We start from the raw sequence: 24,540 nt of genomic DNA, 5'->3' as shown, positions 1-24,540 counted from the left end.
GTTTGAGGACTTTATCTTCTTGCTTGACCAGTGTTTCTCAAATTTTAGTGTGTCTGAATTTCACTTAGACAATTTATTAAAATGTAGATTACTGCCCCAGCCCCTCCTGAGGATTGGAAGGACTGAGAGACCCTCAGGATCTTGATGCAGGTGGATACTCATGGACCTTATTTGGAGCAAACTGTACCAAACAGTGTCACCAGCTCCCTGATTGCTGTCTCCATCCTCTAGTCCAGGGGTCCCCAAACTATGGTGAGGTGTATAATTATTTCATTATATATTACAATGTAATAATAATAGAAACAAAGTGCGCAATAAATGTGATGTGCTTGAGTCATCCTGAAACCATTCCCCTCCCTTTGCCCTCCCCTGGTCCGTGGAAAAATTGTCTTCCATGAAAACAGTCCCTGGTGCCAAAAAGGTTGGGGACCGCTGCTCTAGTCACCTCCATTTGTCTTCAGGCTGCTGGACAGAGCTACCATTCCCCCAGCACTTCTCTCTTTGTCAGACCTCCCTGCCCTAACCTTCACTGTCCATCTGGGATGCTCCTTCCTGTGGAAAATTTTATGATTTTTTTCAAGAACTAAGTCAAGCACGGTCTCCCCTAGAAAACCTTCCCTGATTTTTCTGGGAATCAAGCAAGGGGCATGGTGCAAACCGAGAGATACAGCAGTGGGATGACTGTCCCACACACTAGCATATTCCACTGCACGTCCCTCTGAATAAGGAGGGCACAGACACCTCTTGGAGGAAGGTAGCAACATTGCGGACCAGCCAGTCTTTCCTTTTTCTAAACACCTTCATTTTTATCAAGTGTCTGTGCACATAGTTTATTTGAAGAGTAGCAGTCGTACATTTGTTATGAAAAACAGCATCTTCTATCCTTGGTTCCCATGTTTTTCCCTCTTCAGAGTCAAACACTTGAGACTCTTTTGGCTGATTCTTTTGATATCTCTAAAAATATACACTGATATTGCTCCTATTTGATTTCTCAGTGAGAGAATGAGGGGTCAGCTCTCCCTCCTCCCCCTTTGCCTTCCACGCATGCCCTTCCCACTTCCCACATGCTATTGCTTGGCCAGTTTTTGCAGCCAGGATGCTGCGTGGTTGTTCTCAAATTAGAAATTTGGGCACCCTCCTTAACTCCTTCTTCTTTCTCCTACTCCTCCCTCCATTCATTCCCCCCCACCCCCATCCAGTTACTCATGGAATTCTGCCAACTCTACCTCCATCATAACCTCTTAAATTCACACAGGTCTCTGTTCCCGCAGCCTCTGCCCTTGGTCTGTCCCCTCCCCTCCCCCAGGGATACTGTGATACTGCTCATCTCTGTGTTTCCTGTCATGCCTCCTCCTGTCTCCTCTTCACCTTACGGCCAGAGCGAGCTTTCTACAACACAAATCGATTTGATCATGTGATTCTCATGCTTAAGACTCTTAAGACTCAGGAAGAAATTAGAATTTCTTAACCTGGTGGGGTAGAGACAACACTTTGTTTCCCATAGCATTTTGTCTTCCTGGCTCGCAGACTACATTTCCTTTGCGGTGAGGTGAGGTTGGGGCTACGTAAAACGTGGATGCAAGTGGCATGCATCACATCCAGGCAGTTACAAGCTACGTCCTACTGCATCTCTTTTCTCTTCTGGTGTGGCTCCCTGAGGCCGTGTTCTAGGTACTGGAGCTACCGGATGGAGGAGGGCTGCCCTACCCACATCAGACTCTATATGAAAGACAAATAAGTCTTTGTGGTTGTAAACCAATGAAACTCTGGGTTTCTTTCTGTTAACGCTGCACAGCCTACCATAACTCTGACCAACACGAGGTATGTATAAGGCCCTTCAGGGTCTCGCCTTGCTTCTCTAACATTATTTTTCTGCTCTCCCTTCCCTTAGACTCTATATTATATCTGTAAGGACAGGCCAGATATATCTCCACTTCCAGGCCTTTCTACATTGCAGTTCTTGTTGCTTAGAATGTCTTTTGTAGGCACGGCACGGTGGCTCACGCCTGTAATCCTAGCACCCTAGGAGGCCAAGGTGGGCGGATTGCTCAAGGTCAGGAGTTCGAAACCAGCCTGAGAAGGAGTGAGACCCTGTCTCTACTATAAGTAGAAAGAAATTAATTGGCCAACTATTATATATATATATATATATATATATATATATATCATATATAAAATGAGCCGGGCATGGTGGCGCATGCCTGTAGTCCCAGCTACTTGGGATGCTGAGGCAGCAGGATTGCTTGAGCCCTGGAGTTTGAGGTCGCTGTGAGCTAGGCTGATGCCATGGCACTCACTCTAGCCTGGGCAACAAAGCAAGAATCTAAAGAAGAATGTCTTTCGTCAATCACCTCCTCTTTACCACTTTGCCTGGCGAATCCCAATGCTCGCTTCAAGCCTCAGCTTAGATGTCTCCTCCTCTGGGAAACCTGTTCCAAGATACCCCACTTTGTGTGTCTCTCCTTCACTCACCACTCTCTCCTGAAATTGCCTGTTTACTTGTGTCAGCGCCAGACTGGCCTAGAAGCTCCCTGAGCATTGCGGCTCTGCCCCGTCCACTGTGGTGTTCTTAGGGCTGGTCAGAGTGGGCGCTCCGTCCGTGTTTGTGGAATGGGTTATTGTTGGCCCATCCAGGCACAAGCTCGGGGGAGAAGCTATTATAAAAACCTGCAATTCAGATTTCTTCTGCCAAGACTTTCTTGGTAGTTTGAATTCCTGAGATAAAGTATTTTTTTTTTATTTCGGCATATTATGGGGGTGCAGATTTTAAGGTTTCAATAAATGCCCTTTCCCCCCTCCCCGCACTGAGATATAGTATTGATTAGTGGTTTGGAGGAAACTGTCTACAGGCAGAGCTGGTTTGACTTCTGGCCTTCTAGCTGTGCAATGGTTTAGCAAGTTGCTTAACCTCTTAAACCTCAATTTCATGATCTAATGGGAATAATAATAATAATGATAGTGCCCATCTCATAGGGTTGTTGTGATGGTTGAGTGAGTTGTATGTGTATAAGCACTTAGAAAAATGCCTGGCTTATAGAAGTGCCCAATCAATGTTAGATATGTTATTTTTTTAAAAATCCTAAAAAATATCTTAAATGCAAATATGGCATCCTGAGTTGGATCCTGGAACAGACAAAAAGGGCACTGGGGGAAAACTAGTGAAATCCAAATAGAGTCTGGAGTTTAGTTAGTAGTATTCTAATATAAGTTTCTTAGTTTTGATAAATGTACCGCTGTAATGTGAGATAACATTAGGGAAAACTGGGTGAGGGGTGTGTGGGAACTCTGTGCTATCTTTGTAACTTTTCTGTAAGTCCAACATTATTCCATAATAAAATGTTTATTAAAATAGATTCTTATTATAATCAATACTCATTTTATTCTCACAATATCTCAACATAAGTACTGTAATGATTGTCATTTACAGATGCAGAACTGAGGTACACAGAAGCTAAATAACTTCCCATGGCCACCCTCAGTCCAGGAGAACACAGTAGGAATGTTTAGTGGGCTGGGATTTAAGTAGAATGTGATAATAAACACTTATTTGTGTAAGGCACCACCCTATGTGCTACGTCAAGAGAGAATATTGAAGGTAGGTGATCTCTGCCCTCAAGGTCATCTCAAGTAGGAAGCCCAAGTTCACACAGTTCAGCACCTGTGCTCCTGACCCTTGCACTAGACAAAGTGGGGGGCAAGTGGTGATTAGAGTCACGTGCCATTCGCAGTGGAGGTGCAGAGGTAAAAACAGCTCTGGCTGCGTTTAGGGACAGCGGGCTTCAAGGGTGGGGGCTTTGATCTGAGGCTTCGACGTGAACATCATTTGATCTGGGTAGAGAGGAAAAGAAAACCTGGAATGGGTCTCAGGGCCTCCGTTGAGCCTCCCCTTTCTGCTCCCTTTCCCTTCCTCGGACCGGCCCTGAGAGCCGGATCGCGCATGTGACAGCTGGCCATTCTGTTTAGCACTTCACGGAAAACAGCAGCTCATGGTGCCCAGAGCGTGGGCTTTGGCATCAGGCAGCCCACAGTTCGGCACTCGCTCTGTTCTTACCCATTATGTGATCTTGAGCTGCTTACTTTGCCTCTCCCAGCCTCAGGAAAATGAGGGTAACAGCGACCACCTGACCTGCTTGTTGTCGGGGTTAAGACACCGAGGAAATGGGTATCAAGCGAGGTATGATGCGGGGCCCCTGGTAAGGACTCACTGAGAGGTGACCACCTCAGTGTGCCTCCTTTACTTTATTCAAGGCTTATATGATAAACCCTGGTTTATGTTGCTAAATATTTCCTAGGGAGGCAGCTTCACATAAAGGAAAGAGCATGGATTTTAGGAGACTGTGCTACTTACCAGTCGGGTGACCTCGGTCAGTTGTTTAACCTGCACAGGCCCCAAATTTTCACTGTAAAACAGTATTGACATTATAGGATGGTTGTGATAATTATGAGATGGAGTATGAAGATGGTGCATGGACACATCCCATTACTGCTCTTGTCATTGTGTCTTCTCATTGTGTTTTCTCTATTTGATTCATATTAATCTTGACTTTCCCCCCAAATTGTTTGATCCTTAAGGAAGATCTTAAATCTTATATTTACTTTGGGGACATACTAGGTGCTCACTAGTTGGCTTGCATTTGGGGTGACCTTCCTCGGCATTTAGATGCATCCAACGGCTTTTCTAGGTTTTGATCTGCCTCACTCAGCTGGAGCTCAAGGAGTTGTCCTTGGGTTGGTGAAGCGGGCAGGGACCGACCTGTGAAATGGCCACCAAACGTTTTATTTATTTCACTGATAGGCTTCGATCTCTAAGACAGCTCTCAGGTGGTGGGATGGGGAGGGCAAGAGAGAAGGCATGGAGGCCGGGGAAGGCACGTGAGATGGTGGTCTCTCTGGCAACTAAATAAGCTGAGGGAACTCCTGGCTCGTGTTAGCCTTGCTCTGAAAAAACATCCGCTTGCTGACGTCCACCCTGTGGCCGGCCTCGTCCTCGTCGTCTTCGCTGGACTTGCGGCGGGCGTTCTGGTAGACCACAGCGCACACGCCCGTGAGCCAGGCGGCCACGGTTCCCGCGGCGAAGATGCAGAAGCCGATGAGCAGCAGGAAGATGTAGTCTTGGCGGTCCAGGTGCGTGATGCACATGTACCGGAGCGGGTTCCCCACCCGTGTGATGGGCCACCCTTTCAGCTCTGTGGGCTCCACGCACGTGGCATTCAGGTCGTCTGTGAAGAAAAGCACAGCAGGCGGGGCGCTGAAACGGTGGAACTCCCGGGGTCCTAAGGCCAAAGGGGACCTGGAGGGGCTGTCTGGACCCTCCCTGCTCAGCGTGTGGTCTGTGGGCCAGCAGCACCCATGGCACCCGCGTCACCTGGACCCCGGGAGAAACGCAGACGCTCAGGCCCCACCCCACACCTCCCAATTCAGAACCTGCGTCTCCAACAAAGTCTTCCGGGGACTTGCTGCACATTAATGTTTGGGAAGTACTGTGCCTGGACTGCTCCTTGTGCCCAGGCTTTGCTGCACTCAGGTTGCGGAAATGGGCTTTGCTTCTTAAGGGCACTTGAGGAAGGAGAGGCCATACAGGGTCTGGGACTTTGGAAACTTGAGCAAGAATGCTGTGGGGTGTTGGCACCTCCCACACCTCCACCGATGATCCTCATCTCCTTCCCTTTCTCCTCTTGATCCCAACCTCCCCCGTCACTGAGTCCCTTTTTCTTCACCTGTGCCTGAGATGAGCCAGGGACGCCACCCAAGAACATCACAAACCACTTGGCTCAACTCTAGGGAGGGATGAGCTTCCCTGGAAATGTCTACTGTGTGTTCTTTGTCCGGCCCCCCTGCCCCCCAGGAGGAGTTGGGGGAGGGGTGCTCAGGACATAGAGATTGCTAATGGGGGAAGCCGGTCTGCCGCTCACTGGCTGATCACATGGCCTACATGTCTTCTTTAGCAGCTGACTCAGCTCCCTGGCTACTTTTTGAGCACTTCCCTGTATCTAGCACCATGGACTTCGGTACATAACAGGAAAAAAAGTGGGCTCCAGAGCTAAACAGGCCAGGATTCTAATCCAGACTCTGTCACTTGCTAATTTTGTAAACTTCAGTTGAATACCCAAGTCTCTCTCTGAATCCCATTTCCTCGTCTTCCCAGTGCAAAGAATGATCCCTCTTCGCAGGTTTGTCAAGAGGACTGACCCAGGTGACAAGGCGGGCTGTCGTGCCTGGAGCACAGACTCCTCAGGGCTCCAGCCCCAGCCCTGCATTTTTCTAACTCTGTATACTCTGCCATGCTGATGCTGAGGTGCCATACGTGGTGCCAGGGTGAATATATCCAGCACGCATTAGATCAGTGAGCTCCAGCTCAGGGCTGAGATGATCCCGATCAAGATCACAATAGCGCTAATATTTGCCAAGCTCTGTGTGCTAAGTGACTTGCAAGCGTTATCTCCCAACAACTCTGATGCACATAATATTATTATCCTTGTTTTACAAATAAGGAAACTGAGACTCAGGAGGTTTCATAACTTGAATGTTCTAGATAGCCTGCAGGATCTAGGCCGGAGACAGAAGACAGAAATCCAGGAATGAGCTGTCTGAGCTTGTTTTGCAGACGTGGGAAATGCAAACAGAAGCTATCAAGGACAGAAGTTTCTTCTAAACTTTAGGGCAGAAATCTCCTGACTACCTGAAAGCATCAGTGTCCTTGGCGACCCAGGAAGTTAGGGAAATCAGGCTCAGTTAGGGAAATCCTGATGAGAGCAGAAGCAGCATTAGGGAGAGGAGTGCAGAAGTGAGTTGCCTGGGGAGGAGGCGGGGGGTTGGGGGGCTGGAAAGAGCTGTCCTGTGCACCTGGACAGCGTTACCAGCACCTTGCTTCTGTATCAGTGCACCTGTAGTGAATGCATTTTGCTACTTTCAGGAAGACAACCTGAAGTGGTGTGTAATGCTGTTTAGGACTCACTCTCAGAGAAAGTTGTAGATATAGGAGGTGAAGCCAGAGCAGGGCTGTGTCATACCCACTGTTTGCAACGATTACAGAGGACAGAGGAGGAAGAAGCCTCTCTCCAGACTGCATGTGACCCTCAGAGCAACGCTGCTCACTGGAACGCTCTCAAGGAAAAGGGGTTGGGGACATGAAGAGGAAGGATCGTTGTTACGCCTCCAGACTGCCTTACAGTCAGCCTGGCTCCGTGACCTCTGGGGCTTTGTCTAGGAGGCCTAAGCATGGGGAATTCTATCTGGGGGGCTCAGGTCACTTGCCCAGACCGCCAGAGACACAGGAAATATACAAAGAAGATGTATTTGAGAAAGGAAAACATGGGATTCTGAGGGTCTGGGGTGTGTCTAGGGTTTTTTTTTTTTATTTTTTTTTATCTCATTCTATTTTTAAAAAGATTGGGCTTTTAAATTGGGGTTGGGTGGCAGAGATGAGACTAAACATTACACACACATTTTCCCATTTTGGAGCATTAGCCTTGAAAGGAGCAATTAGGCGGTGATTTTAATGCATTGTTAGGCTGCTGTTAAGTGAGGGAGGTAGGCCGTTTTGCTGGGAGGGAGGCCTAGGCTTTTCTTCTGTTGCATTCTCTCCCTTTCCCCAGTCCCTGCCACCACCAAGATTTGGGCTGTCCCCTCCCAACCTCCCCATCTCCATCGTTTCCACGTGTCCCAGCTCTGGTCCGTTCCACACACTCCTGCCAGATTGCCTTCCCCAAGTACAGCTCTTTCCGAGCATACTCTGGCTCGAAATCCTCCTCCAACCGCTCTATGGGCCTCAGAACAACGCCCAGACCACCTGGCCTGGCATGCGGAGCTCCTCAGCATCTGCCCCTCCTCCCTTTCCTACCTTCTCAGCACGGCTGGCAGCCCCCCTTTGCTCCAGTCAAATGAAATTACATACTATTCCTTGATTACATCCCTCCCTCGCCCTCATCTGCATCTAGCTTTGTTATATTGCACTTTTTGCATCAATTGTCTTATCCCCCAGGTTTTGCATGATCAAGTTCTTCCCAGGCTGGGCTTGGTGGCTCACGCCTGTAATCCTAGCACTCTGGGAGGCTGAGGTGGGAGGATTGCTTGAGGTCAGAAGTTCGAGACCCAGCTTGAGCAAGAGCAAGACCCTGTCTCTATGAAAAAAATTAGGTGGACAACTAAAAAAAAAAATATATATATATATACACACATATATATATATATAATTAGCCGGGCACGGTGGCACATGCCTGTAGTCCCAGCTACTCGGGAGGCTGAGGCAGGAGGATCGCTTGAGCCCAGGAGTTTGAGGTTGCTGTGAGCTAGGCTGATGCCACGGCACTCACTCTAGCCTGGGCAACAAAGTGAGACTCTGCCTCAAAAAAAAAACAAAAAAAACGAAATATAGTGACTTGACTTGTGCTGTCTGATATGGTAGCCGCTAGCCCCATGTGATGATTTAAATTTTAATTAATACAATTCAAATAACACAAAAAAAGTCAGTTCATTGGTTGCACTAGCCACATATCAAGTGCTCAATAGCCTGTGAGGATTAGAGATAGGATTTGAATCCAGGCCTGACTCTAAACTCCATGCATTTTCCATTTGTTTTACACATTTTAAAGCTGTGTTATTAGATGTATACCAAGTTATAACTGTTGTATCTTCCTGGTAGATTTACCCTTCTGACATTGAATTATATCTCTCATTATATCTAGTAATGCTTCTTGCCTTAAATTTCACTTTATCTGGCATTAGGATGGCTGTATTGAATTTCTTTTGGTTAGTGTTTGTGTTGTGTATCTTTTTACTGTTAATCTTTCTTCATTCCTGTATTCAAAGTACAATTTGGTAAACAACATGTATTAATAGCTGGGTTTTGTTTTTCATCCAAGCTAACCAACTTTGTATTTTCATCAGCCCATAGATACTTAATATGATTACTGATATATTTGGACTTATGTTTCATTTCTTACTATTTGTTTTTCGTTTGTCCCACTATTTCATGTCCCTTTTCTTATCCTTTGTTGCCTTCTTTTTTGTCCTTTCATTTCCTTTTCTTTTGCTTGTCAGTCATATATTCTTTTTCTATTCTGGTATGATGACTTTAAAGATTTTAAAGATTTTTATGATGACTTTAAAGATTTCCATCTACTTAGGCCAGGCGCGGTGGCTCACGCCTGTAATCCTAGCACTCTGGGAGGCCGAGGCAGGCGGATCGCTCCAGGTCAGGAGTTCGAAACCAGCCTGAGCAAGAGCGAGACCCCGTCTCTACTATAAATAGAAGGAAATTAATTGGCCAACTAATACATATAGAAAAAGTTAGCCGGGCATGGTGGCACATGCCTGTAGTCCCAGCTACTCGGGAGGCTGAGGCAGGAGGATTGCTTGAGCCCAGGAGTTTGAGGTTGCTGTGAGCTAGGCTGACGCCACGGCACTCACTCTAGCCTGGGCAACAAAGCAAGACTCTGTCTCAAATAAATAAATAAATAAATAAATAAATAAATAAATAAAGATTTCCATCTACTGACTCTGGAGTACCCCATATGTCCGAGATGCTTTAGAAAATTAAGTTAGAGCTTAATTTAAGCTCCACTCTTGACTACCTCACAGGGTAGTTTTCGTTATTCCCATGTTATGCAATGAATAAACTATATATCACTTCTTCCCCATCTGGCTTTCTTGATCTCCTTGCCTGTCACACGGGGGGCTACCAGGTACTGTTGTGCACGCCGTGCCCTGCATAACTCTAGGCGGCTTCTTTCACATTATAGACAGGGGATTCGGCCCCGTGCTATCTTTTATCCTCAACCCCACTCCAGTGGCCCTGGGGCATTTGCCCCAGTTAAAGCTCCCAGGTACAGTTACAGATGTCATTAATGTTTAACTTCTCCTTGAAAATAGTTCCTAAGGAAACATAAACCACCACTATGCTTATTTCTGTACACAGCTTATTGTTCACAGGCAGAAAACCTGTCAGAACCAGATGGAAAAGGAACTAGAGTTTCTGGGGCTCAGAACTATACTAGTTGGTGTGGGAGCCCAGGAGGCCTCCCTTTCAGAAAACAGTTTTGAACCCCCTGGGTATAGGAAGAATCAGTCCCTCTCCTGTCCTGCAGAAGGGACCACACACCTGCCCAGGGGTCTGCTCCAGGCTCCCAGGGCTTGGTGCCCCAGAGGAGCCAGATCCTGCACAGACTGCTCGGAGCCTCGTGCAGCAGCACTAGCTCAGGAACCAACTGCGGGGATGAGCATCTAGGTGGTGGCAATGGAAAGTGAGAGGATGGAATTTGACAACAACCCCACCCCCACCCCACTGAACTGCAGTTACCTCTTGGAGAGTGGACACCAGTTTCTATCAGCTTAAGCACTTTGTCAGTTTCTACCCTGAACCCAGAGAAATGCCTAATTCCCCATTTCTCCTTCCTAGGCCCCAGCTTGCCCGAGCGTCAATAGGTGTACAGTGCCTTGTCATCTTTTTAATTTTTTCTCCAGCTACACTATGTATGTCCCAAGGAAACAGATTTGCCGCCTATTCATTGTCTGCCTCCCCCCCACTGTATCAGACATGCCATGAGGATGTGAATTTTTATCGGTTTTGTTCACTTTTGTATCCTCAACATCTGTAATGGTGCCCAACACATACTAGAGCTCAGGGCATGTTTGTTGAATGAATTGTTACTTGCTATTATTACTACCCCTTGGGGTGACTGGCACGGACATGCCACTCTGCTGGAGGAAAGGGAACCTGGGCAGTAGAGTATGGTTATCACGGGTGGGTCAGCCAAGCTCTGACCCCCTCGGATTACTACACTAGGTGAGCATCAATCCCTGCCTACCCTGTGGGAGCCCGGGGAGGATTGGGTGAGCTGAGGGAGGTGAAGCCCCCGAGGGGGCAAGCATGGGTGGTGTCTAGGACCAAATGGAGGAGTAAGCCTTGAGCTGGGAAGGGCACCCCCTCTGTCCTCCGAGATTGCAGAGAAGGAAACAAGGGGAAGAGGCTGAGGTTGAAAGTGCTGCAGGCATGACACCAAAAGGCAGTTGTTATCCTTCCCCAATTGTTACCTGAGAACTATTTGAGAGCAGAGACCCTTTTTGTTCACCTTTGTATCCCTAGTGTCTGGCACACTGTAGATGCTCAATAAATGTCTGTTGTGTCACATACATGAAAGAATGGCTGGATTATTGGTCTGATCGCCTATAGTACTTCTTCTCTAGTACTCTCATGTCTTTGGCCTGCTGTTTAGGACAAGTTCCACCGTTGGAATTTGAAGGGATTGCTGTTCTATTCTGCTCTACTGTGGATGGCCCAGAGGAGATGATTTCCTAGAGGGAAACCTAGATTGGGCAGCATAGCAGCCCCAAAACACCAAAGCCAAATGGCCAGCAAGCTCCCCTTCTCCGGGGGTCCAATGAGCATTTTGAGTCCTGACACTGGCTACTACCTTTGGCTTTCTAGAGCTCCATCCCCTCCTCGCCCCACTGTCTTCTCATCATGGCACAAGCAGGGCTCAGCAGACTGCAGCTCGTGGGCCAGATCCAGCCTGCTACCTATTTTTGTAAATTGAGTTTCATCGGAACATGGGTATGCCTATCCTTTTACGTATTTTCTTTTTTTTTTTCCTTTTTTTTTTTTATTTCGGCATATTATGGGGGTACAGATTTTAAGGTTTCAATAAATGCCCATTCCCCCCCTCCCTTTTACGTATTTTCTAATGCTGCTTTTATGCTAAAGACAGAGTTGAGTAGCTGCAACAGAGAACCACAAAGCCTAGAATATTTACTATTGCCCTTTTACAGAAAGCATGTGCTGACTTCTGGTCTAAACCACCCCTGGCATCTTGAAACCTTAAGGATCTGGATGATTTGGGCTTGCACAAAGTACAATTCTTATCTGGTATTCACAATTTTTTTCTCCTTGGATAGAGAGTCTATAGATTTTTAAAGGTTAAATGTGATTCATAGACTCATGGAACATAGAGAAGAGACCTTGAAGTTCAGCAAGTTCAACCTGATTTTTTTTGTGCTTTAAAGGTGTTTGAGGTTACTGGACTGGGCTTGCATGCAACTGGTTGCACATGGGTGTGATTTAGAGGCAGAGAGGCCCCTTTTCCTCTTAATTCCTTCTCATGTGCTTGTCAGTACCCAGAATTCTGTCAGCAGGAGACAAAACCTTTCATTTCACCAAGAAAATAAGACTTAAAGTATAAGGTCTTCTAAAGAAAGAAGCAAGCGACTTAATCCCTACCTAGCTAGGGGTAGCCCCTGCTGCCGCCTTTCTTGAGTGGGTTTTGGTGGAAAGAGGGAGCCAGCTGCCTGGCAGGGCTGGGGACGGTACCAGGTGGTTCTTGGAAGCTAAAGGCAAGCTCTGGATTCTTCTCCGTCTGGCCTAGAGCTGGGCCTGCTTAATGTTGTAACTACCCATCTGCTCAGAAAAATCTAGATCATGGACAGTTGTCCTTGGTGGATAGCAAGCCACTTGTAAACCCTCAGCAGCTAACGAGCACCACCACCAGGCAACCAGGCAGAAACACGGGAGTCCTCTTTGCTTCCTTGCTCACATCTCATATTCAACCATGGCAAATCCTGGTAGTCCTACGTTCCAAGTGTGTCCCAGCTCTTACCTCTTCTCATCACCTGGCCCGCTGCCCCCATGCTGGCCACCATCCTCCCTTGCCCGACCCGTGTTAGCCTCTGAACTTGTGTCCTTGCTTTTCCTACAGTATTCTCTTCTCCACACGGCAGTGGGAGCGGTCTGGAAGCACAGATATGTCACTTCCCTGCTCAAACCCTTCCATGACTTTCCGTCCCACTTAGGATGAAATCAAGGCCTCTCCATGGCCCATCAGACCTATGTGATCTAATTTCCTATCTCGTTTCTTTGCTTTCTCTTCTTCTTTCACTCTGTTCCAGCCATATTCACCTTCTAATACGTCAAACTCATTCCACCCCAGGGCCTTGGCTCTGCCCCCTGTCTGGAACGACTCCTTGCCCTCCACATCCTGTTGCCACAGCTCATCCCTCCTTTTATATTCAGTTCTCTACTTAGAAGTCACCTCCTTAGGCCCACTTGACCTAAAGTATCTGCCTTGTTCTCAACCCCAGGCGCACCCTCCCCTCACTCCCCTCCCTTATTTTCCTTTACGACACTTGCCGTTATTTGACATGATGTCATGTATTTATTTATTTATTGTCTTCCTCTCCCACTAGAATGCAAGTGCCATGAAGGCATAGTTTGTTTCTGTCCTCAGCAGTATGCCCAGTGCCTGCCCAAAGCCCTGGCACCTAGTAACTCAGGGGACAAATGCACTCAGGTGCCAGGCTGGGCTCCTTACCTTTCTGTAAACATCAAAATCCAGATAACAGTGTCTGTACCTCACCTCAGCCAAATGCTGTGGCCAAGGCATCTTGGCTGTTAGAAGAAAACACACTGAAAATTACAAGGGGCTGTCTAACATGGCTTTAATCCCAGTATTAACTAAGTTTTATTTGGATGTATCAGATGTATTAGTTATTCCTTTATCTGGGTTGAGGGGAAGGCCAAATCTACCACTGTGTGATAAAAAAGGATACCATTGCATATGGGCCAGGCACTGGGTTAGGTGCTTTCTCTATGATGTTGTCATTCTGAAAGCTTTAACAAGCCTCCCTGTCCCACAAAAGCTTTGGGACCCCTGAGTTGGACTTTCTGTGCATCATGCGCCCCTGCAGAAGGGCAGCATCTGCTCACCCTGTTTGTTTCTACAAGCCCACACTGCCCTCCCCTTCCTCTGCCTGTCATCTGGCACTCAGGGTCACCACCAAGCATTGAGCTGTTCATTTTCTTTAAGAATTTTAACAACGATAGCTAGCATCAGTTGGACACTTACTATGTGCAGTTCTAAAATCTTCATGTGGGTTATTTCGTTTCGTCATCACAAGTCAAAGAAACAGGGGCTATTTTAGCTCCAGTTTGCAGATGAGAACCTGGGTTGCATGGAGATTGTTGCCCATGGTCAAGTAGTTGGCAAGTGACAGAGGCAGAGCAAAAACCAGGTGGTCTGAATCCAGAGCCCACCTGAGTGTTGCCTGCTCATCGGGGAGGTGAGCATCTCAAGGACAAGAGGGCATCTTATAATCACCTAATTGGGCTGGTGTTATGGAAACATCATAGAAAATGTCATGTGAAGCTGTGTACTTTGCAAAGTCATTCTTCGTCTTTTACCTCCCTGGAAGAGAAATAGAGGCACTCAGGTGGGTCCCTCCATTGCACTCATTTTCTTTCATTCATGCTTCCCTCGATGCCTTCTCTGCAGCCCCAGGGGACAGGTGCCACCCCCCCTTCAAGGCCTACCCTCCATTGGGCTCTGGTGGCTGTCTGCTCCTGACCCCTCGGGGCTTCACCCCATCGGTTATTCCCCCTCGCCTGTGTCTTTGCCCTTTCTCTTTGCACTCACTCCTTCCCATCAGCAGACGAACACACGACTGGATCTCTTTTCTCCTAAAAACACTCCTTCTTTACTCGTCTCCCCTCCAGCTATCACCCTGTTTCCCCCAGTCCACAGCCACGCTTCCTGGGAGAGTAGTTTATGTCGCCTTCTCTGCTCCTTCTCTTCGCTAATGTTCAGTCCACAATCCATTGCTGGCATCGCCCCATGCCACTGACCTGCCCAGAACTGGTGGCTAAATCCGACCGGCAGTCCTCATCTGTCCTGCTCCCACTTTTGGAAGTCATCAGCTCCCATGAGTTTGCCTTTTCTCACTCCCTCCCTCTGGCTGCTCCCGACACTGTCCTTCAGGGATGGCTGCTCCTGAGGGGCCCATCTCCAAAGACTCTGTGCCTGGCCCTTGCTGTCCTCTCCCTCTAAACCCTTTTCCCTGACGGATCTCACCTGCTGTTTGGGTTCAGTGACAGCCAGTGAGCTGAGACGTGTGTATTGATGCCCTGTTCTCTGTTCTGAATTTCAGGTCAGAACCTGCAAGTGCTTGGTGATTTGCGCCCTTCCCCCAAGAGCGTGTGTGTGTGTGGGGGGCACACTTGTCCACGCCAAAGCCTGGGGAGGTATCGTTGATTTTTCCCTTTATTTTATTTTCCACATCTCATTCATTCACTAAATACTAATCGAGCATTTTTTCTGTCGGGCCTTGTGCTAGTTTCTGAAGATTCAGACATGCCATCATGGAGCTTCCAGTCTACCAGGAAAACAAATGTTACATTAATACAAATTTATATTGTGGACGGGAAGGGCATACCTCTAATCCTTGCTAGGGAGAGGCAAAGATATAAAATGTAACCAAAATGTTAGGAAAAAAAAAAAAACATGTATCGGGTGTCGGGCAGGTGGGGGGAGGGGATGGGTATTTACATACATAGTGCGATGGGCACCGTCTGGGGGATGGACACGCTTGAAGCTCTGACTTGAGGAAGGAGGGGAGACAAGGGCAATGTATGTAACCTTAATGTTTGTACCCCCATAATATGCTGAAATAAAAAAAATACAAATTTATTAATTAGAATTGTGCCAGAAGTCAAAAAGGGGATATAAGGAACTGTGAGAAGGTCTGGTTCGGTCCCAAGTCCTGTTGTCTCTGCCTTTTGAGGGTTCCTTCTGACCTGTCTCCACCTCCCGTCCGCACTGCTGCTATAGGCTGCGGTGCTCTCGCCTGGGTGCCCGTGGGGGCCCCTTCCCAGCCCCACCTCCAGCTTGCTTGCTCCAGAGCGTCTCAGGATACGTTGCATGTTCCCCAGAAAATCATTCAAGCCCCTTCATGGCTGGACCCCGTTCTTCCTTCTAGCTGCACCCCCTCTCTGCTGGATTGCCTCCAGGTTGGGGAGCTCTTCACCTCTAAAGATGAGCAAACAGAGCTTGGCTGTTTTGGCCAGGCGCGCACTGCTGTTTTCTAGAAGCCTGAGTGACGTCGGGTGACCTGAGGGGCCAGGCATGAGATCTGGTGTTTCTGAGCTTGAAGGAACCTCAGACCACCTACTCTCAGGGGTCCCAACTGCCAACTGGCCTGAGTTAGGGAGCATGTCAGAGTCACCGCATTGCTTACCCCTTCCATCCCTTCTTGCATGTTCTGAGTGGCTTAGGGATCACTGACTTGTTGCACCCCCTAGAGCCCCCTCATTGCCCCCAGGAGGCTATGCTCCCAGCTGTCTATAGGCCAGGGAGTTTGTCACAAGGCAGCACAGCCATGCTGGCAGGACGGTCGACGGCCTTGGGACCACCTGTTGCCCAGGTGTTCTCTGTTTTTGGCCTCTGGTCTTTAGTTCAATTTCTCTGATGGAGGAGATGGGCTAGCTTAATAGTGGAATGATGTGAGGATCTGCATTCATTCTGGAAATCTAAATTTTGGCACGGTTGTAGATGACTTTGTACTTGGTGGGTTGAAATGGGGCCATTATCCTATTACAGCAGCTCTGAATACAGGATGAAATAGCCTCGTAATGAAGCTAAGATGTTCTCTGCTCAGAATGTCCTCAAAATGACTTGGACTTGAAGCAGCACATGACTGGACCCAGCTGCTCCCTGCAGATGGCCCCGAATGGCTCTGTCCACCCGTCTCTGTGGCACCCTTGCCCAAAGTCCTCTTTGACGTGTGGGCCCTACCATCAGGCTCGCTTAGGACTGCCTAAGGACTATAATTTAAGAGCTGACCCAGAGGGACCCTCTGTCCTCAAACTGCACCACTCTTGCCCTTGGTAGCCTGTCATTTTCTAAATTCTTACTGTTTTTTGTTGCTCCCTGTCAAATTGCAAATTCCCCTTGAGGAAGACATGCAAGTCAATTTATCTGCCAATTGGAGCAGCCGCTGAAGGTCCAGAACACAGGCCATTGCCCTACAGTGTCTGAAAAGTGGCCCAAGGAGCACCTGCATGGGGAGCTCACTGAATCAGAACCTCAGGACCATGATGCAGTGATTGAGAACTGCAGTTTGAGCAGGCCAGGCCTGGGAGGAAAGTCTGGGGCCCTGTGTCCCTTGGGGTGGGGGCATTATCCTAGTCAAGTTGAAGGTGCTTAAGACAGGAGGCGGGAGAGTGCAGGAGTTAGCGGCTATGTGCTTCCTAATTGTCCTTCCTAATTATGTGACTGTCCCCCGAATCACTAGAGACACCTCCATCTCAGCATTGCCCATCACGCGCCTGCTTACCTGGGACTCTGTCTGCTAACCACCGTTCTCCTCTCACATCACGTGTGTCTCATCTTTCTATTTAGGTCCACAGACTGCCAGCTGGAAGGGACCTTTGAGAGCACCTAATCCTACTCCCTTATTTTAAAGACAAGAAAAGTGAGACTCAGGGAGGGAAAGTGACTTTCCCCAAATCACACAGTGGCATTGCTGGGACCAGGACAGGGCTTCCTGGCTTTCAATTCTGTTTTCTGTCTCTTGTATCCCTAGGTTAGCCATTAAAAACAGAAACTATGACTTCTTTCCCTGTGATAAAACCACTCCAGTACTATAATTTTGGGCACAGAATGAGCATATAATACATGTTTCACAATGGTGATATAGCACCTCTTGTATTTTCCTGGATACAGCTGGAACCCATTCTACTAAGTGAAGTATCTCAAGAATGGAAAAACAAGCACCACATGTACTCACCAGCAAATTGGTAGTAACGGATCAACACCTAAGTGGACATACAGGAGTAACATTTATCGGGTGTCGAGAGGGTGGGAGGGGGGTAGAGGGGATGGGTATATACAGCCACAACGAGTAAGATGTGCAACGTTTGGGGGATGGACACGCTTGAAGCTCTTACTCGAGGAGGGAGGGGGGCATGGGCAATATATGTAACCTTAACTCTTGTACCCCCATAATACGCTAAAATAAAAAAAATACATGTTTCAGAGTTGAATAGACTGTGTGGTGTGCTTGATAGTAAGGAAATATCATGGCATGGGGGAAAGCATTGAACTTGGATGTCAGGATATCTCTGTGCTGAGCTTGGCTTCTATAGCTTATGAGGAGGCTAGATTCTAAATTTCCAGCTTAAGCATCCTATGTTAAAAAATGCCCTGACCAGTATAGTAGCCACTAGCCTCGTGTGGCTATTTAAATGAATTGAAATGAAATAAAATAAAAAATGCATTCCTAAGCCAATTTTAAAAGCTCAAGAGCCACATGTAGCTAGTGGCTGTTTTATTGAACACCACATTTATAGACCATGTCCACCACCTCGGACACTGTCAGACAGTGCTGGATCAGACTTTGGGTGTAGAAAGGAAGGGGATGAAGGAGGCCAGATTCCTTAGGGTTCCTTGAGTGAGGTTTTGAGAGCATCCTGAGAGGCATTCGTCCCTGTCCTCCTAGGGAAATCAGATATCCTGGGAAGAACTCAGTTGCCACTCTCACCTTCAAACAGTACTAATGACTGGAAAATTATAGTTCTGGCCAGGAATTAGTCCTCCTACTTGCTAACCTGGGCCGACAAGGAAATGGCATGTGTGGGTCTGTTTTAACTCTGTATTTGTCAGGGCTCACTACAGCACCCTGGGAATGGACACATTACAACATACCTCTGTCTCTGCTATAACTTTTGTGTTTGGAAAATGACCATGTGAATTCCTTGAGGACTGAACACTTTTTGGTGCATCTGGTGAGCTTGCCATTGGAGAGTTTCTTCCGATTCAGACCTTTGATGATAGAACCAAATCTCTTGCCAGTTTGGGGAAGTTTTGACATTCCCGTCCAGTGTAGCCTTGTGATAAAATCAGGTGAATGAAACACTCAGCCTCCTCTCTAGCCCCTCTGTAGGGAGTCCCCTTAGCCAAAATGTGACATAGTGGAAGGACATATTATTGTCCTTCTCATTTAGTTTTTTTGTTTTAAGACCTCTGTTATTTCCTTCCTCCGCCTCTGTTTTTTTGAGTTTCCTCACTGTTGCAGAATTAATCTTAGCTAATCAGATTTCCCAAGTATTCACTCCTCCCCCATTGATATGAGAGCTGATAAAGGCTTAGGGGTATTTGTATTATTCTTCCCAGGAACTCGTGTAGTTTTTCAGGGCCTCTTCAAGACCAGGACACTTTTTGGGGACCCAAAGGGGCAAATCTCTAATCGCTAATTGCAGCTCAGTGGTAGGCAGTGAATGGGGACAGATTGGGGCATCAGCATTGCCAGTACTTTCAAATCACAAATCATACCCTGGAGCTGACTTCTTTCTCCCAAAGCCATGTCTGGCCCACAGTTGGACTGACTCCGTGCCCTAGCCCTAGAAAGCTGTTTGTCCATCCACACCTGCCTCTGGACGTGGAACTTGCCTTTAGGTAGAGCTTCAGTTTCTGGTTCCGGTGACTCAGGGGCAGCCACCTGGCTGCCAGTGGTCCAGCTCTGAGTCTTATGGCCCAGGCTGAGACCAAGCCTTGATTCAGGAGGCTGCTTTTGTTCTCTGCCTGTGTTCCTAACTTGTAATAATACCCAATTCCCTCTAGGACTTTCCTCGCCCCATTTTCTCAGGGATTAGAGTCCTAGGACCTGCTGCCCACCTTTTCACATTCAATCTACCTTCCCGCCTGTATCTCTAGTCAAGTCTCCCAGACAGTGTACACTGTCCTCTAAAGCCACATGTGCTGAACCTTCCTGAAGTCCACAGCTGGTCCAGGGGACCGACTGACTGCCGTCTGCTATTTTACTCTGTTGGGATCCTGTACCTTTCCTACATCTACCAACCATGTGTTTATTGAGTGCTTATGGTGTGTCAAGCTTAACGCTAATGGCAGTTCATGAATGTTCTCGTTTCATTTTATGACAGCCCTAGGAATGTTGGTTCTATTATTATCCCTGCCTTAAAGATGAGGAAATTGAAGTTCAGAGAGGTTAAGTAACTTGTCTGATAACTTACAGATAGCAAGCGACAGGGCTAAGAGTATAATTCAAGTCTGTTTCGCTCTAGAACCTGAGCTCTTTACACCGAAGAGCTACATGGTGGCTGCCCTCTCATCACCTGTAGGACAAGGGGCTGTCCCAAGTGCCTGCCACCCCAGTAGGCACATGCTGACCTCTTTTGTCTTGCCCTGTTTAGTTCTGCTGTGCCTGACTGGATCATGGCATACACATGGCACAGATGACCCAGAGTCACACGAGCCTCCTTACACAGCCCTGGGCTTCTTGGTCAGTTAGCTTCATGAGCACTTGCTTGGGACATATTAGACCACCAGTCAATATTTATATAGATGAATGGATGAACTGAGGGGTGGTGTGGAAGTCCCTACATCACTGCCTTGCTTTTTGGGGATGTATGTACTAACATTCCATTGTCATACCGCCTTTAATATTGCACCACAGCAAAAATTTCCCAGTGCTGAGTAAGGTCCGGTATCTCTGTGGGTCTGAAATGAACCTATCTGTGTTTGGATTCTGATGCACAAACAACCAGGGTTACTCATCTTATCTCATAGAAATCCTTCCTATATCCCAAAGTGTGAACACATGGAGAAAGATGTTGGGCTCCATTCTAAGACAAGTCAAAGATCACCATTTTGATGGCAAATATGGTAGAAATATGTGGGTGTAAGGTTGAGAGTTCACTCAGTGTTTGTCAATAGCGACGGTACTTCCACTTAACAGAGACTGAATCATCATGTGAGAGTCAAATGAAATAAATGTCTTCCCTTATGTTGAGGTATGGCTAAAGGGCAAGAGAAGCATCTAGAGAATTTTACCCTGTGTGTGTTCAACTTTATGTGAATGTGTGTGTCTGTGCACGTGGGTGGGTGTGACTCTGTAGTACATTTATGTGTATGTATTATGTGTATGTAATGTGTGGGTGGGTATGTGTGTGCATACAGCACATATATGTGGGTATACCTTTGTGTTTGTATATGTGTGTATGTGTGTTTGCATGTGTGTTTGTCTGCATGTTTGTAAGTATGTGTGTTTGCATGCATGTATGTGTGTATGGGAGGAGAGAACCAGACTGGATAAGGCCCAAATGAAAGCAACACTAAGGTTAGACTCATCCTTTGGACTTTGGATAGATTAGGATGAAACCTGGGTTTGCAAGGGAAGCGCAGGCATATCATAATGAATTTATGATCGTTAGCATTATTATCCAATGAAGCTCTACCTAAATAGTTCCAAGTGGTAGCCAGATAGAAAATAAACCTGAAGTTTGGATGCTGTGGCTGTGTGTTTGTAACACGGCTTAGATTTATAACTAAACTCACTTATAGGATGATAGTTATTATGTAATTTGAGGATTTAAGAGATAAACGGTCTCACAGAAAAAGACACAAATTTGAAATCAAGAGGTTCAGATCATTTTCTTGCCATTTACTAGCTGTGTGATTTTGGGCAAGTCAGCCTATCTGCTTATCCAAGGATAGGGTTAGAAATACCAATCTGATCCTTTTGCACAGGCTGAGAGTGAAAAATGTAAGGGTTGGTGTGACACTCAGAGAAAATGAGACAGCATATGTGAAACGGCTGCCCCAGCTGCAAAGCTCCGTACAAGTATAGACTACTCTTATGTCCAGTCTTGGGCCTGCTCATGTTTGCAAGAGAAAATAGTGAACTGGAGCGATGAGACTGTATTTCTGCATGAAGTGGACTGGAGGGTTCCTCTGGGCCATCGAATGGCAGAGGGCGATGAACGCAGATTAGCAGTCATGGGTGCATGTGTGGGGTCCCCTGGCAGTAGGTGGGAGCTTTGTCTACCTCACAAGACAGACTATTCATCCATGAGGGGCTTGTGAGCTTGACAAGATAGATACTTCCTTTGCATATCTTTGAAAACATGCAGTGAGACAGACTTGGTTTATAATTCTATTCGGTCATGGATTGGACTGACGAATCAAGGAGTCCCAGGTGGTCAGCCTGAAAACTCTGAGGGGACACAACTGTGCAAGCAAAATCTGATGCAGGGAGATTGAAGGAGAGGTGAGCTGGTGGGCTTAGGGGCTGGGATAGAAGCCAAGCTACTTCACTCTTCCCAGCTGGGGTAGGAGGTCCCTCACGGCCACCTGGTGGGCTCTCCTCAAGGGAAACATGGACGGATGGTGAGAAAGGAGCAAGAGAAGACAGCATCCTTACATAGGCCGGTTATAAGAACACTGACAAGGGAGAATCCCATTTAGGAACCACAGTTCATGCATGAGGATGATTAATACTTGACCTTCTTTTAGAGAACTTTCTAGAAACCCTCCCAGCACCAGTTATGGAGAAAAGAAGATATTATCTCTGGCTCCTAGAGAAGGTGGTACGGAGGCAAGGTGACCTGCCCAAAATAATGGCTCCTGTGTCCTTTTACAATTGGTCTGTTAAGAAGGCGGTCTGACAAAGTTAGTTCTTTTTGATTTATTCTAACAACTCAGGTTGAAGTCTCTGGCAGCAGGGCCAGGTGCCTCAGGCACTCTTGCTCAGCGTGCTTGCTCTCTCAGTGCCTCCTTCAGTGCTGGGTCCCAGGAGCCTGCCTGCCTCACCCTAGCGGCCCTGCCTGAAGACATCTCAAGACAGGCCCACTGGGAGGCCAGGCGGGTGCATTTTTACTTGCTGTCACCACTCAGCACCCTTTCCCCCAGTTCCCCGTGAAGTCTGTCATTCTGGCTAGGAATGCTGCCACATGGGGCAGGACTGCGTAGTGAAAGCTTCAGCAGGACTTCTGTGAAGCTGGGTCTGTGCAGACATTTTCAAAGGCAGACCCCAGGGAAGGGGGAGAAGGCATGGTTTCGACAGGGCTTGATTTTCTATCCAAAGTCCAATTCTGCCAGATTATGTCAGGGGCGCTAGGCTTCCTGGGAGGCGTTCTCACTTCTCTGAAGCTCCAGCTTCCCCGGGGGAAAGTCCTGTGGGTGGAGAGGGAGACTTGGAGGATAAGGACAGGACAGTGAAGTCTCCGAGACGGAGAGGGGGTGAGGCACCGGGGCCGTGGCAGAGGGCCCACGTGGGGACAGGGGTAGAGTGGTAGCAACTAGCTTGGGAATCTCCCAGGTAAGACACGAGAATCTGCCTGTGAGATTGGAATCTCCCTGCTCGACACAGGGGGCACTGGGACCCGTTCTCCATGGATTCGTGCCGTTTTCAGCAACTTGAAAACAAAGCAGCTGTCCAAAGGCTTTTCTTCTCCCTTCTTCCTTCCTCCCTCTCTCGTTGTCTAGGTGGCTCACGGCCCCTCCTCCTTCTCCACCGAACCTTCCCTTGCGTGTTTCACACTCCTATTGAATCCTCTACCGCCTATGACCACATTGACTTTAAGATCCTAGAAAAATTCGGGCACTGAATTAAACACCTTCAAACAGTTTGCCAACAGAATACTGTGTACCCCTATTTGTTACTTTGCAACGATAGCACTTGATCATTTCCACACACATCACTGTGACACAACAGCTCTGTATGTTAGGTAATATTATTGTCCCCACTTGATGGATCAGGAAACTGAGGCTTAGAGAAATGGTAACTTACGCCGAGGGCAGCCAACTAGTAAAGTGCTGAGTTTGGGACCAGAACCCAGCTCTTTGGATTCCTATTTCAGAGCTTTTTCTAAAGAGCCTCATTGCCCCTCCAAGGATGGGCCCTGCAGAGGAATGAGAATGCTCTTCCTTAGCTTCGCCCAGCCCTTCCTCCTCCCCTGACCACCTCTGACTTCGCCTTTCCTGGAACCAATTCCTCCTACTCCCTCCCATCCACGGCCCCACACCCAGTCAAGCCCTCACCTGAGAGTTCCATGTGGGACACTATTAAGAAGATGGCGAAGTCCAGGAAAGAGCAGTTGCACATCCAGGGGTTTCCACTCAGATACAGGGTCTCGAGGACCGTGAGGTGGTGGAAGGCAGCGTGGTCCAAGGTCTGCAAGCCGGTGTTTCTGAGGTCCAGGTATCTCAGGGAGGTGGCGTTGGCAAAGGTGAACTTGTGGAGGGAGAGCAGGTGAGGGTTGTTGGCAATGTTCAGCTGCACCAGGTTACTGAGCACCGAGAAACTGAACGGGGCGACCGAGGTTAGGTTGTTGGAGCTGAGGTCAAGGTAGATGAGCCTGAAGACCCCGATGAAGGTATAGTCCATCACCTCTCGAATCCGGTTGTTCTTACAGTCCAAGTAAACAAGGTCACTGAGGAGTCCTAGGTGCATTGCTGGCAAACTAGTGATTCTGTTGTCATTCAGGAACAGCCTCCGGGTATCCAGAGGGATGTCAGATGGGTATTCGGTTAACTGCTGCCCTGTGCAGGTTACTTCTTGGGCTTGACACAGACAATTATCTGGACACTTTGACCCTGATACCAGCCCCATTCCAAAGGAAAACAGTAACCACCCAGGGCCAGGGCCTGAAGCAAAGGACATAGTAAGAAGCCACAACTACCCTCCTTCCACTTTCCTGCGGGCGGGCGGGCGCTGTCCCTCTGATCCGAAGGCTGCCGGTGGGGGGCAGGGCGGGACGGGGGAGGGGCGCTGGAAAGGACTGTAACACTCTAGCTTTGTGCGAGGCAATTTTCCATTACAGGAGAACTGAACAGAAATTGAAACGGGAGGCCCGATGCCCTGCCGCCTGCCTGGCTCGGTGGCTCTGCCGCTCGCTCACTCCCAGACTGCTGCTGGAAGCTCGCCCACTTGGCTGCCGTGAAAGGTCTCACCCTTTCCCTGCGTTTGCGGGTGAAGGGG

At 47.9% G+C, this 24,540-nt stretch overlaps 1 protein-coding gene across 1 annotated transcript; it reads right to left on the bottom strand.

Moving 5' to 3' along the window:
• Nucleotides 1–4,761: 4,761 nt before the first annotated feature.
• Nucleotides 4,762–24,540, bottom strand: LRRC52 (leucine rich repeat containing 52). The gene is made up of 2 exons (XM_012745315.3): nt 23,601–24,540; nt 4,762–5,219 (listed from the first exon to the last, which is right to left on the bottom strand). Exons 1-2 carry the CDS (start codon nt 24,220–24,222, stop codon nt 4,897–4,899), a joined length of 945 nt encoding a protein of 314 aa, XP_012600769.1. The 5' UTR covers nt 24,223–24,540; the 3' UTR covers nt 4,762–4,896.

This window comes from Microcebus murinus, chromosome 2 (genome assembly GCF_040939455.1).
Source record: "Microcebus murinus isolate Inina chromosome 2, M.murinus_Inina_mat1.0, whole genome shotgun sequence".
NCBI lineage: Eukaryota > Metazoa > Chordata > Mammalia > Primates > Cheirogaleidae > Microcebus > Microcebus murinus.
Note: the sequence above shows the minus strand (reverse complement) of the source record. Positions and strands in the feature narration are given on the sequence as shown.